The sequence below is a fragment of the Tursiops truncatus genome, chromosome 2 (genome assembly GCF_011762595.2).
Source record: "Tursiops truncatus isolate mTurTru1 chromosome 2, mTurTru1.mat.Y, whole genome shotgun sequence".
Classification (NCBI taxonomy): domain Eukaryota; kingdom Metazoa; phylum Chordata; class Mammalia; order Artiodactyla; family Delphinidae; genus Tursiops; species Tursiops truncatus.
In genome coordinates, this window is record NC_047035.1 from 28,637,874 (window position 1) to 28,652,264 (window position 14,391).

The 14,391-nt window shown below is 42.9% G+C and overlaps 1 protein-coding gene across 17 annotated transcripts in view; it reads left to right on the plus strand.

The window, feature by feature from the left end:
• Positions 1-14,051, plus strand: part of ENTPD5 (ectonucleoside triphosphate diphosphohydrolase 5 (inactive)) — a 36,453-nt gene extending 22,402 nt beyond the window's left edge. For 16 of the 17 annotated variants that reach the window (XM_019921344.3, XM_073800281.1, XM_019921334.3 and 13 more), the window contains 11 exons: positions 450-593; positions 791-866; positions 1,162-1,197; positions 1,562-1,650; positions 1,947-2,026; positions 2,734-2,795; positions 3,771-3,872; positions 4,579-4,719; positions 5,685-5,741; positions 6,802-6,917; positions 10,178-14,051. In XM_019921344.3, the coding sequence (XP_019776903.1) occupies positions 450-593; positions 791-866; positions 1,162-1,197; positions 1,562-1,650; positions 1,947-2,026; positions 2,734-2,795; positions 3,771-3,872; positions 4,579-4,719; positions 5,685-5,741; positions 6,802-6,917; positions 10,178-10,264 (990 nt within the window). In that variant the 3' untranslated portion in view covers positions 10,265-14,051. The remainder of the gene's footprint in view (positions 1-449; positions 594-790; positions 867-1,161; positions 1,198-1,561; positions 1,651-1,946; positions 2,027-2,733; positions 2,796-3,770; positions 3,873-4,578; positions 4,720-5,684; positions 5,742-6,801; positions 6,918-10,177) is intronic. The other variant, XR_012329908.1, reaches the window with a different exon arrangement.
• The last annotated feature ends 340 nt before the right edge of the window (positions 14,052-14,391 follow it).

The following is a 14,391-nucleotide window of genomic DNA, read 5'->3' on the forward strand; positions in this document are numbered from 1 at the left end:
TTAAAATGACCACACTGTAAAAGAATCTTTTTTTTTTTTTTTTTTTTGCGGTACGCTGGCCTCTCACTGTTGTGGCCTCTCCTGTTGCGGAGCACAGGCTCCGGACATGCAGGCTCAGCGGCCATGGCTCACGGGCCCCGCCGCTCCACGGCATGTGGGATCTTCCTGGACCGGGGCACGAACCCGTGTCCCCTGCATTGGCAGGCGGACTCTCAACCACTGCGCCACCAGGGAAGCCCAAGAATCATTTTTATTATAACTTAATCAAAATGAAATGGCTTCTCCTTCTTCAAGGAAGCCCGCTTCTTTAGGTTTCTGCTCTATGGAGCAGAGAAGGGTTGGAGCCCTCTGCCACCTCATTCCTGGTACTCTCCCAGAGCACGCTGAGGGAATAGACAAGCTCCACTAAATGAACTGTTCACTGGATACGTGAATCATCTCTTTTCAAGGGTGCTGAGACTGTTCAAGAACTCTTAGAGGTGGCCAAAGACTCAATCCCTCGAAGTCACTGGAAGAGAACGCCAGTGGTCCTGAGGGCAACAGCGGGACTGCGCTTACTGCCAGAAAAGAAAGCCCAGGCTCTGCTCTTTGAGGTAGTTTTTGTTTTTTACAAGAAACCAATAATTTCTTGCCTAGTTCCTTCTCTAATTTCTTGGGGAAAAGGAGTGAGTTCTGCTAAAATTTTATCTAGGGAAAATGAAGAGTGTAGTTTTCTAAGCATTATAGGATACAGTCAAAATGCGGAAATCTATTGCCTTAGGGAATCCAGATTTCTTTCTTTTTTTTCTAGGTAAAAGAGATCTTCAGGAAGTCACCTTTCCTGGTACCAGATGACAGTGTTAGCATCATGGATGGATCCTATGAAGGTGAGAGAGGTATTGATGTATGTTCTAGGGGGAGAGGGCCAGGGTTAATAAAAGATCTGATTAAAGGAACTGGGAACAGGGATGGGGGTGCTGAAGAAAAAAGGAACTAAGTAAGGAGAATAATAAGGAGAACAAATAAGCAAGGAGGAAGGGGATAGCAGGAAATGGAAAGATGGGGAGAGGGAAATGTATGCTTTAGACATGAAATTTAGAGAGAAAAAGAGCAAAGATGGGGCTAGGGAACGGGGGTAAAAAATGCTCTGGATATAATCTTTGTCTTTCTCTCCTTTTTTAGGCATATTAGCTTGGGTTACTGTGAATTTTCTGACAGGTAATATATTCTCAAGTTTATCGAAGACCTTAACTGGGTTTCACACATGGTCAGGGAGCAAAAATACCTTTTTTTTCTTTGTTCACTTTTTTCTGAGTTCACTCCAGGTTCTTTCTTTTGTTTAATAAGAAGGAGGGTGGGGAGGAAAGACAGAAAGTTAGCGTCTATTACCTGCCTTCAAGGCCTCAGCTGCAGCAAGAGTCCTTCTAGGTTAGCATTTGTGGGCAGCCTTTGGGGCTGGGAAGCAGTAGAGTATTTACAGAATTCCTCCAGTATATGACAAGAGCAGGAGAGAAATTGCAGACAGAGGAGTGTTGGGCTGTCCAGGAAACAGAAGATGTTCAGAGCTGGCTCTCATTCACAGGTCAGCTGCATGGCCACAGCCAGGAGACTGTGGGGACTCTGGACCTGGGGGGTGCCTCCACCCAAATCACGTTCCTGCCGCAGTTTGAGGTGAGTCAGATACGTATGAACGTATGGTTACCAGCCCACTTGGCAGGCATATCATGGTGCTAAGGAAGTGGTGCCCCATTTCAGACAGCAACTCCCCCACGAACAGGCTGAGTCAAGTCAATTAATGACTGACCGAACTTCCCCTCACTGTTCAGTCCCTTTGATTCCTCAAGCCTTGTGAGATTAGTTGTTTAATCTTCTCTTATTTTTTGGGGGGGAGGGATAGGGGTGGTGGTGATAACATCTTCAGGTAATTGGGGATCGTGAATAGTCTTTTTGCTTTTTCTGTTTTGCAGAAAACGCTGGAACAAACCCCTAGAGGCTACCTCACTTCCTTTGAGATGTTTAACAGCACTTATAAGCTCTATACACATAGGTGAAGAGGGGGACGTGGAGGAATAATAATATTTCACATTGTATGATTCACCTAACTTTTCAAAACATTTTCACATCTATTATTGCATCTGACCAGCCTTACAAAGTCTTTGCCAGTCCCTGAAGGCCTGTTAACTGAAACCTAAGCTACTTACCAAAGCCCAAGAGACCCAAGAGTTTTCTCCATTCTTGTCCTCAAAAACATACAATAGTAATAAAGTAAAAAGTAATGTAAGATTTTAAAAAATAATGTAAAAGAGTAAAAGATAAGTAATATAAGAGTGAAAGTAATATGAATCCAGTTTTCTCCAGAAAGAGGACACTCAGAGAAGGTTGAGCCAAAGCTCTGTGTCAGCTGCTTTTAAGCTGACCTTCAGATGTTCAAAATCCAGCCTAGAATTTGATCACAGTTGGGCTGGGAGCTAAGATAATGAGATCTCTTCTGGGGATGGTTCCCAGGGTGGGACCCTAGGAAGTGTCACTGCCTCTGGCCTTTAAAGCATAGCTGTGGGAAGTTCTTCCTGCAAGGCCGTGATCTGAACTGTGCAAGAATTACTGCTTGTTGTCCACACGAGATGAATAGAGCACAGAGAACAAGGTTTTCTTCCCTCCAGAGTGAGACAGAGAAACCATGTTACTTTTGGAAGAGGGAGCTTTAGGCTAGAGAATTCAGGGTCACATGAAATTAGTCAATCCTGTATTTTACAGTTACTTGGGATTTGGATTGAAAGCTGCAAGACTAACAGCTCTGGGAGCCCTGGAGACAGAAGGTTCGTCTGGGTGTGCTGGTTGGGGTATGGTGAGAGTGACACCAGTACTCAGCTTACCTTTTCCCTACCTTGGCAGTGATTCTATGGCAGAAAGGGTTATGCTGAAGTAAGAGACCTGTGTTGTATAATAGACATCATAATGGCAAATTCCTTTTCTACTTTATGAGGTCAGATGTTTGGGTATCTATTATTAGCCATTTCCAGCATGAAGTCTCTTGGTATAGGGGGGGAACGGTCTGTGGCCAGGGGGCTGAAGTGTCTGCAGAAATTCAAGACTCAAGGGTTAAACTTGGCAGGAGCTCAAGCCCTTAGTTTTACGTGGGAGGTGCAGGTAGCAGCAGTCCACTTACAAGGTGGAATAACTGAACAACTCCATTCCTTTCTTCGTAGGCAGTAGAGAGGTAAAGAGCTCAGCTTTTGGGGTCAGGCAGAACTAGGGTCAGTCCCAGTCTTGTAATTTCGGGCCAGGTAGCTAAACTTTTTGTGCCCGTTTCCTCACCTTAAAAGAGGTGTTGCATTTATTTTCATTTTTATGGTGTGTGGTTCACAGTAAGCTATTATTGTGATGAGTATATAGCATTTCAGAGTTTACATTTTCAAGTGTATTTTATTTAAGCCTCACAACAATCAATGAGAAAAGTAGAACCGTATTTTTTCCCTTTTTTAGAAAGGAGGGAACTTATTCCATTGTAGGTTTTAGATTTGAGATGTGATGAAAGCCATCAACCCCTCTGCCAAATGGACATAAGCATGAAAGTTTGCCTGTAGTTTCAGGGGGTTCACCAACCCCACAAAGCCCATCTATGAACCCTGAGTTAAGAATTCCCATCGTAGTATGCAGTCGTGGAACTAATTTCATATGATTTTAAGGCCCAGCCACCTTGATAATTCCTTTCAACCTTACTGACTTCTTGCTTTCCTTCCTCTCTCTTTCTCTCTCACACCCTTGCCTCTTTGTGGTCTGGTTTCTTTCAGGAATTGATGGACACACTTTCCGAAGTGCCTGTCTACCAAGATGGTTGGAAGCAGAGTGGATCTTTGGGGGTGTGAAATACCAGTATGGTGGCAACCAAGAAGGCAGGTGATATTTTTTCACTGGTTGAAATTACTTTTACAGTAGAAGTCTGCAAAAGTTCCATGGGAAACTTTTTCCAGAGCTAGGAGAAGCTTGTCTTTTGCAGGAACTAGTTCCAAATAGATGCTGATGTGCCTTCAAGGAGTAGTGTGAAGTGACAGTGAACAAGGCAGCTGTCACTCTGTGTTCAGCTCTTTCCCTGCCCAGGTGTTGTGGATCCATTAGAAACCTCTTCTTACCCTGGGTCTAATGTATTGAGGGTCTCTGCCCTCAGCAGGGTGAAACTGTTTCAGATCCAATTAATGTTTAGCTATTTCAGTTATAGAATTGAGACGATAAGAAGAATAATTGATCTTAGGTATTATAAAAGGCATAGACCTTAAACTCGAGGAAAAAACTTGATTTTTCCCGTGAAGGAAGCAGGTGAGCCTCTGCATACTTCTCATAAATGCCATGAAACATAATGCTAAGGGGCAGCTCGAGGTCGGCTGTGGCTTTTTTGGTGAACACAGGTTAGGGAGGGGACCTGCCGTGGAGAAGTAAGTACTGGTTCTCCAGAGGGATGAGGCTGCAAAAGTTTGTTCATCTTTGTCTGTAAGCCCTTTGTCCTGAGCCTCAGCTCGCCTTGATCCTCCTGCTGTTCCACTGGCTTCAGCAGCTTGCCTCTCACTTTCTCACCTTGCCCCTGTGCACCTTTTGCCCTATCAGGGGAGGCGGGCTTTGAGCCCTGCTATGCTGAAGTGCTGAGGGTGGTCCAAGGAAAACTTCATCAGCCAGATGAGGTCCAGAGAAGCTCCTTCTACGCTTTCTCTTACTATTATGACCGAGCTGTTGACACAGACATGATTGGTAAGTTCACTCCAGGTGTCAGTGCAGGGGGGAGACTGGGCAGGGCTGTGGTGGGGAAGGGAAAGGGACAAAAGGAGTATTTGCAGTGCCTTGTTAAGGTGGTCACCGTACTTTTCTCCCAAGTCACCCAAGTGGAAGAGTGAATATGATTTCGAATCTTTTGGGGCTAGAAGATGGCCTAAACAAATACACATGAAGTCTTTTTTTTCTTTAAGTATTTTTATGGAGGTATAATTGACATAAAATAAAATGCACATATTTGAAGTGTACAATTTGGTAAGTTTTGACATATGTATACACCCATGAAACCATTACCAAATTCAAGTCAATGAACATATTCACTCCCAAAAGTTTCCTCTTTCCCCTTTATAACATTTTTCCTTATAATAGTAACACATTTTGTTTAGCTGTGAGAATGTATATATGTGATCTGTCATGGCCTGAGATACGAATTAATTTCTTATTTTCTGACGTGTTTAATGGCCCCTTTTTAATGGGCCTATTTTTTAGCTATAGTTAAATATACATAACAGGGCTTCCCTGGTGGCGCAGTGGTTGAGAGTCCGCCTGCCGATGCAGGGGGCGCGGGTTCGTGCCCCGGTCCGGGAGGATCCCACATGCCGCGAAGCGGCTGGGCCTGTGAGCCATGGCTGCTGAGCCTGCACGTCCGGAGCCTGTGCTCCGCAGCGGGAGAGGCCACAACAGTGAGAGGCCTGTGTACCACAAAAAAAAAAAAATATATATATATATATATGCACACACACATAACATAAAATAGATTATAAGTAAATAAACTGTATAGATTATATTGTAGGGATATGTCATGTTTGCTTATCCCATTCTTTAATGTTGGAAATTTTATTTTTAGTTTTTCATTATTATAAATAGGATAATTTCCTAGGATAAATTTCCTTATGTTTCCTGGAAGGCTTTTTGACATCAACTACTGTTCTGTTTCATTTCAGATTATGAAAAGGGGGGTGTTTTAAAAGTTGAAGATTTTGAAAGGAAAGCAAGGGAAGGTAAGAGTCAGTGGAAACCATTGAAGGTGAGCCCGTGAGGCTGCCACCCCCAGTGACCTTAAAGTGACCTAATGTGCTTTGGCCAGCAGAAAGCCTCTCAGAAGGTTGGTTTCCTGTCTTTACCAGGAGTTAAAAGCATTAAGTGGCAAAGAAAAATATAAGAATACAAGAGACTTTGGAGAAACGGTGAAAACCTTTTCTTCTTTCCACATTTCTTTCTTCCTTTCTTTAAAAAAAAATTGAAAAAGTTTTATCAGTGGTAATGAAACACTGAGCACCAGAATATATGGAAAATAGCCACAGAGGCTTCCTTGAAAGAGTTCATCAAAAACGCAAATAGGGCTTCCCTGGTGGCGCAGTGGTTAAGAATCCGCCTGCCAATGTAGGGCACACAGGTTCAAGCCCTAGTCCAGAAAGATCCCGCATGCCGTGGAGCAACTAAGCCTGTGCGCCACAACTACTTAGCCTGCGCTCTAGAGCCCGCGAGCCACACTACTGAGCCCATGTGCCACAGCTACTGAAGCCCGGGCACCTAGAGCCCGTGCTCGGCAACAAGAGAGGCCACCTCAATGAGAAGCCCACGCACTGCAACGGAGAGTAGCCCCCGCTCACCACAACTATGGAAAGCCCGCACGCAGCAACGAAGAACCAACACAGCCAAAAATAGATAAATTAAGAAAAAAAAAAAAGCAAATAATTGTTCTTATCCAGTGGCCCTGAAGTAGGGTTAACTGGTATTTCCCTGTCTTAATATATAAGGGCCTTAGTTGAATTAAGCCCCAACAATAAATCATAGAATATATGTCATAGCAAATAAACTAGGACCCATGTACCTTTGAGTAGATTAGATGTCACATCAGAAATGTGCTGGTTCTTGATGAGCTGAGGTCTTGCAGAGGCTGTCAGTGCACAGTTCTAGCCTCCAAGACTCCCAGGCATCTGGGAGAAGGAGAATGGAGGATTCTGCTTTGCTTATTCTCAGTCTGTATTTAGAGAAAATCATACACCTCTCAGTTGGCTGCAAACTTGAATTCCACTTTTCTCTTTCTGTCACCTCCAGTATGTGATAACCTGGAAAACTTCACCTCAGGCAGTCCTTTCCTGTGCATGGATCTCAGTTACATCACAGCCTTGCTGAAGGATGGCTTTGGCTTTGCAGGCAACACCGTCTTACAGGTAAGAGAGAGGACACTGGCATCACATAACAGTCCTTTTATTTGGGAGTTAGAAAGAAAGTTAAAAGCTTGTTTAGGGGACTTCCCTGGTGGCGCAGTGGTTAAGACTCCACGTTCCCAGTGCAGGGGGCCTAGGTTCGATCCCTGGTCAGGGAACTAGATCCCACATGCATGCTGCAGCTAAGAGTTCACATGCCACAACTAAGGAGCCCATGAGCTGCAACTAAGGAGCCTGCCTGCTAAGAGTTCACATGCCACAACTAAGGAGCTGCAACTCAGGAGCCCGCCTGCCACAACTAAGACCTGGCACAACCAAATAAATAAATATTTTAAAAAAACAAAAAAACTTGTTTAGTAATCAGAGTGGCCATAGGTGGAGTTTTGAGCTAATTTTATTCAGGCTATGGACAAGGCACTGTGCAAGGCACCATGAATGTGGGAAATTGCCTTGATACAATGGCAGCTTCTAAGTACCATTGACCCTTGAATAACAGGTTTGAACTGGGTCCACTTATACATGGATTCTTTTCAATAGTAAATGCTACAGTACTACACTATCTGTGGTTGGTTGAATCCATGGATATGGAGGGCCAGCTATAAAGTTATATGTGGATTTTTGACTGCACGGGGGTCGGCACCTATAACCCCCATGTTGTTCAACAGTCAACTGTATATTACTAGGCAAGCTATCCCAGAGGTCACAGAGCCAAAAGGCTTGCAGCCCAGGTTAAGAGGCCCAAGTTACATGGTTTATTAAATCAACTTCAAAAGTCAGGGTGAGGGACTTCCATGGCGGTCCAGTGGTTAAGAATCTGTACTTCCACTGCAGGGGGCATGGGTTTGATCCCTGGTCAGGGAACTAAGATCCCACATGCTGCGTGGAGTGGCCAAAAGCAAAAAAGAAACAAAGAAAACCCACAAAAGTCAGGGTGAAAAGCAAGGGGAAAGAAATGGGATAGGTGAACACACAGGATAGGGTACATACAAGTTGGAGGTGCTGTACTTCCTGAATCCTGGGTTAATATGTCCTGCCTCTCTCTGCCGATGATAGTGTGGTTACAGGTACTGTATGTAGCTGAAGTTTGATCAAGGGGGCACAAGGACAGAAGGTGCCGGGGCCATCACACAAACTTGCTCTGTTTGGAGGGGCGCAGAGGCACGTGCACTGGCCAGTAGCATTAGCTCACTCATTAGCCCATTAGATGGTTTTATGGTTCTGTTTGGCAGAGGACATGAGGGACCTCTGCCAAAGAGCATCACCAGTGAGTGGCTTATTTAAGACCTCGTGAGTACTGAATGCCTTGTGTAGTATGTCGTATGTATTTTGTGTGTGCCTCATATATTTAGTGCCTCTGGAGTCTCGGGTCCCTCTCTGTCTTCCTAACTTTATCTGTAGTAACTTATTTATTCCAAACACATCTTATGAGTTTCATCCATCCCATATATAATATTTTTTTATCTTCCATACCATAGTTGAATAATTGCACATTATAGTTACAGAGATGATTGAGATTTAATCTTTGTCCTCAAATTGCATAGTCTATTAGAGGAAATGTGACAAAAATATAGTTGTGGCACAGGGCAACTTTGAACTTTCGGGGTCAAGGAAGTAGAGATTGTACTTTGTTTATGAAGCTCCTTCCTTCTCTTGTGTCACTTCCCCTTTCTGTTTCCTCATTTCCAGATGAGTTTATATTGCCCCATTTCTTGTGTTATACAGATTTCATAAATTCATTTGTATAAAGGTATTTGGATTTAATGTGTTGTTTTACCTGCTGAGAATATTGGCATTTAAAGAGTTACTTGCCAGTAGAGTCAGTATAGTGTAGTGTTCAAAGCATGGGCTCTGTTGTCCGTCAGATCTGGGTTCAAGTTCTGATTCTGCAAGCTTACTAGCTCTGTGACCTCAGATGATTTACTTCCCCTCTAACTTTTAGGTTCCTCACTCAAAACACAGGGATCCTTAGAGTACCTATTTCTTAGGGCTGTTATAAAAATGGAGATAAAGCACAGTGCCTGACACATAAGAAGTTATTAATATTGGTTTAATTGTTAGTATAGGTATTTCACACCAGTTGGAGCTAGATTTCTGGATAAGAGAGGTCATCCTGAGCCCTCAATACATACCAAGCTAACAACTGCCTCTACTGAAGCATCAGCAATAACCAAATCATTTAAGGACAATTTCCTGCCGTTTCCATTTCTGCATCCTTTTAGTCTTTAGTTAAATGGCAGCAGAATTTGTATCAGGGGTGAACAGTCCTCTGTCCCAGAGATCACTTCACTTTGGCATCTATATCCCTAGACTGTCGGTCCTAAGGACAGAGGAAGAACATTTTGGGGGCATGGGGGGCACTCCCAGTTTGACTTAGGGGTCACAGACTAAATCTCAAGATAATGATTCACACGCCATTCTTCTCAGTTTTTGGCACAGTGACTATAGACTAAGTTTCATCAGGTTAAAACAGGTATTGTGTCATAAGAAGTTAGTACTAGAAGGAAAGACTAAAACCAGTTTGCTGATTTATAAACCTGGGTATGGGTATGGGTATGGTGGTGGCATCTTTATTCAACAGTAGCTTATGGAGAATTCCAGTAAAACTGATAAAAATGAAGCTGTCTGGTTGAATCAGAGGTCGGGGACCTGGAACTCCTTCACCGTTTTGCCTCCCTTTCTCCTTTGAAGCACTGTCAAGGAACCCCTAGGATTCTGAAGAAAACAATTTGATATATTGACTAATCTAATCCACTTGTTATGTAGTTGACGAAATCGAGTCTAAACTTTTGCCCAAGGTCACTGAACTAATTGAGGTACAACCTGGCCTGGAATGCATTAAATGCCTTGGTTTGTCATTAACTAGTGCTTAAGAAGATGCACTTGCTTACAAAGTATGAATTGAGAAGCTTAGTATGTTCTTTCCTACCCCTGAATCTATTGCTAACTCCTGTTATGTTTAGTTTAGGATTAGGGAGAGAGTTCAGAAGCCTGTCTGTCTAAAAGGTCCTCTCTAGAAGTCCTGGCTTGAGACCACTTCCTGGGCCCAGAGATTCAAGGATCAGATTGGCAGGTGTAGGGGCAATGGGCAATGGCAGGATGGGAACCTACAGAGAGGGTTGGGAGAAGCCTCCAGAGACTGGCTACTCCCAGTTCTGCCTTGGTTTGGCCATGTGGATGATCTTTGCAGATATTCTCCGCTTGTTGTGCTTGCTAGAGTTGAAAATTGAATGAAAATATTGACTTTTTTTTCTCCTTCCCAACAGCTCACAAAGAAAGTGAACAACATAGAGACAGGCTGGGCCTTGGGGGCCACCTTTCACCTGCTGCAGTCTCTGGGCATCTCCCACTGAGGCCAAGCCGTTCCTCTGAGGCCTGCATTTGTCAACCTTGTTAAAGGGAGGACGAGAGAGGAGAGGACTCAGTTGTATTCTGAGCTAGTCTGGGCACAGCCTAGACTGAAGCCCAGCAGCTGATTTCATCTGGAGGAAGGGGCTTTTGTAGACAGGTCTTGCCCTTGAGTCTAGAGATTTGGACTTAATTAATTTTACACCTCAAATGTGAACTATTTCCTAACCACTCTTCGTGCACAGCTGGTACCAGAGTCTAAATCTTTGAGGTTCCTTGTGTGTCACAGAGAGCCAAAAGGAATAGCTTTGGAACTTAACCTTGGGGAACCCAGGGATGGAACCCTGGGAACCAAAGAAGAATCTCATTTCAACCCTTTCAGTGCCTCATTCCTTTGAACATTTTAATTTTCCTCTTACATGTTACACTCAGCTGACTGATTGCAATCCCATGACCTGTCAACACCAGTATTTTCTTTTCCCTGCACGTTGCCCTGTCCCACCTTTATCTCCACTCACCTACCGAAAAAAAAAGAAAGAAAAAAATACCTGGTTTTACTTTCCATGTGTAGTTCAAAGAGGAAAAAAAAAAAAAAAGCCGTATCTGGGGAATTCCCTGGAGGTCCGGTGGTTAGGACTACGAGCTTTCACTGCCAAGGGCATGGATTCGATCCCTGGTCGGAGAACTAAGATCCTGGAAGCTGTGCACGTGGTGTGGCCAAAAAAAAAGGTACCATATCTGAAGTTATGTGATCCGGCTTTGTGTCAGCACCAATCAGCCAGCTGACAGCCATTCTAAATCTCAGAAGGATGGAGAGCAACTCACGACTGGGCAGAAGGGAGGCCAGCCAGTTTCTAGGGACATGTTTTGGGAGGGTGTGGCTGCCTTCTACAGACTACCTTCTTTTAATTAACTTTTTATCAGTAAACCGTGGAGTAATGAACATATCCTACCTTATAGGAATGTGTGTGTGTGTGTGTGTATGTGTGTGTGTGTGTTTTCAGTGCTAGTACCTCTTTTCTCAGGCTAATGTGTTTATAGTAATTTGTCATCCTAAACTTTTCTTTGTATTTCTAAGAAGTACATCTATACCCTAGATTTTGGTCTGTGGTGAGAGGCCTGTGGCTGTGCTTTTCAAGGATCTAGACTTTGGCAAATAGCCCCTTTCAGTTTGTCCTTTTATTCTGTTTACAGCAGTGTCTCTTTCTGCCCTGGCCCCTGATCATTTTAGCTAGCATCCTCTACATTATTTGTCTAGTTCTAAGGTTTCTGAACCCTTCTTGATGATACCTAACATTTGATTTACTTGGCCATTTTGGCCCACATCCATACAGTGGATGCTCACTTTGAGTTTGAATGTTCAGACCTCTTGATTTTGTGAATTATGTCCCCTAAAATTCATGATCTTGTACTTTCCCACATGACCGCCATTTCCTTGTCTACCCATGTGACTGCTCTTGGACTTGAAAGATCTTCCAGTAGTCTGGCTTCTACACCTTGGCTCTTTATCTCCAGCTTCTTTCCAGCAGAGTATCTCCCCAGACTTGTACTTTTCACAGTAGACTCTCTTTCAGCTTTTTCACAAAAGATGTTAAATATACCTGGCCCTCACACCAGTCCCTGGGGAACCTTATTTTTAAAAGTATTCCATTGAGTCAATAAATATTTAACATCTGATATGTGCAAATAACTAGGCAAATTTCTATACCCTCATCCCTCCCAAATTTTAGTTTTTCAATTCAATGTGGATTTTTTTCTTCTTCACAGTGATTGTTTTTTTTAAGTTTTATTATTTTTGGCTGTGTTGGGTCTTCATTGCTGTGCACAGGCTCCCTCTAGTTGTGGCGAGCGGGGGCTACTCTTCGTTGCGGTGCGCGGGCTTCTCATTGCGGTGGCTTCTCTTGTTGCGGTGCACCGGCTCTAGGCACATGGGCTCAGTAGTTGTGGCTCGTGGGCTCTAGAGCGCAGGCTCAGTGGTTGTGGCTCATGGGCTTAGTTGCTCTGCGGCATGTGGGATCCTCCCGGACCAGGGCTCGAACCTATGTCCCCTGCATTGGCAGGCGGACTCCTAAACACTGTGCCACCAGGGAAGCCCTTCACAGTGATTTTTAATTATACTAAGGTCACCTTTATACCTACTGTCTCTTCCTCCAAAAATGCTAATACAGAGTGAAATAATAGAATCTTTAGAGTTGGACAGCCCAAAGATATAATCAATCTTCTACCCATCGCAGAACTCCCTTAACACTTCTAACAGGTTGTCATTCAGCTTCTGTGTAGGCATGTTTCCAGACAACTCATTCCACTTTGGGATTGCACTGATGTTAAAAAAAATCCCTCCTTCTCAGTAGTCTTAGTTCTGCTCTAATCCCTCCTTCCACAGCCTTTCGGTCTTCTGAAGAAAACTCCCAAGTCCTTCACATTCTTTTTATCACTTGACTTCTAGACCCCCTTCTCATCTTTGTCTAGAGTATGGTGTTAGAACCAGTCATCATACACGAAATGCTGTTCTACAAGATTAGGGGGAGACAATAAAGACTCCTCCAGCTTGATGGGTTCAGAGAGGTAAGATTTCCTGGTCTTTATCACCACAGCTTGTCTCTGTAGCTTTTCTTATAAAGGCCACATATTGTTCAGCAGACATGTTCGGTCATCCCAAATACTTTCAGAATTCTTGGGTAGGTGCATTATAACTCCAGAAATGTATCTACATGTTTTCTGATAATCTTGATTAGAATATCTGGAGAATTAACCAGTTTATCCATTATAGGAGCAATTTGGAATGAGACTTTTTATTTCTTAGAAAAAACAATTTGTCTGTAATGTCCTTTTTGCCCCTCGTGTACCTTTTGGGCCTCTTATTGAAAGAGTCCTACAAGGTCCAATCTTGATGGTTAGGTTTTCTTTCTGTAAATGTGTTATATATTTCAAATATTAGGACATGGCCTAGCACATAGTGGATTTTGTATGTTATCATCATCATATGAAAACACTGGGTTATGGAGGTCCTTGCAAGGTGTGCCTTAAAATTCTTGTCTTGCCTGATTCTGTTTGCAAACTTTTGCAGAGTCCATGTTCTTCATACCTGGGCTACCTTTCCATTTTTTTATGAAAGATGACCTTTTTTCCCTACAGTGACCTTTCTGGACTCTGCCAGTAGTCAACACAGCTTTTTCCAGTAGCTGCCATCTTTCATTCTGGGCACATTTTTTCCTGAGATTCCAGGAAGGTTTGTGACATTCACACTTTTTTAGTATCTTATAAATTTTCCACATTTACCTGAAAAGCTCCAGCTTGATGGGTTGTGGTAACAAATTTTCCATTCCCTAAAAATATTTCCCAAGAATAGCTTAGGTTGGGTCAAAAGCAGACTGTTCTCCTTTCATCTGCAAATCAGACTTCTGGGCAAGTTGTCGTTTGTGGTATACAGATCTAATGGATCCAAAACTCTCTTCAACAGGTATCTCTGGTACTGTGAGGTAACCGCTTCTAAAGTGCACAGTAAAACAACCCACCCCCACCCAGGCTGGCACCAGCCTGCAACCACACATGAACAAATTCTGCTGCTAATCAGATTTTTCCTTTTGACCTAGTTCCTGAGGTCTTTAAACCTGTGCAATGAAATTATTTATTGTTTTATAACAGAATAGTGGTGTCCCACAGAGGAACCATAAATGAAATACGGTGCTGTGATGAGGAAATAATAACTAGCATTTTAAGATTCGGTTTGTTTTCTTTTCAGAAAGTCTAATATACCTATAATAAAGGTTAAAGCAATTTGTGTTTATTTTGCATTCTAGTGTTATTAATTTTAAAACAGCAATTCTAACAAAAATGCATCAATTGACTATTTCTAATTCTTATCTTTATCAAAAAACTGTATAAATTTACAACCAGCATTTTTTTTTAATTATATAAATCTTCTCCTTAGAAAGGACTGCTAACAAGTGAAAATGAATGCGACAGCACCTTAGCAATTTTTTAGTAATAAAAAGTTCTTTTCAATCAAATCATAGTCTTCCTTTGGGTTTTTTTTCTTGGCTTGGTTGATATGCCCTCCTCACAGAAAATTATCACTCATTATTTGAGCTCCACAGGTCCATTAAGCAGAGAAGAAAAAGAGACTGCAGAA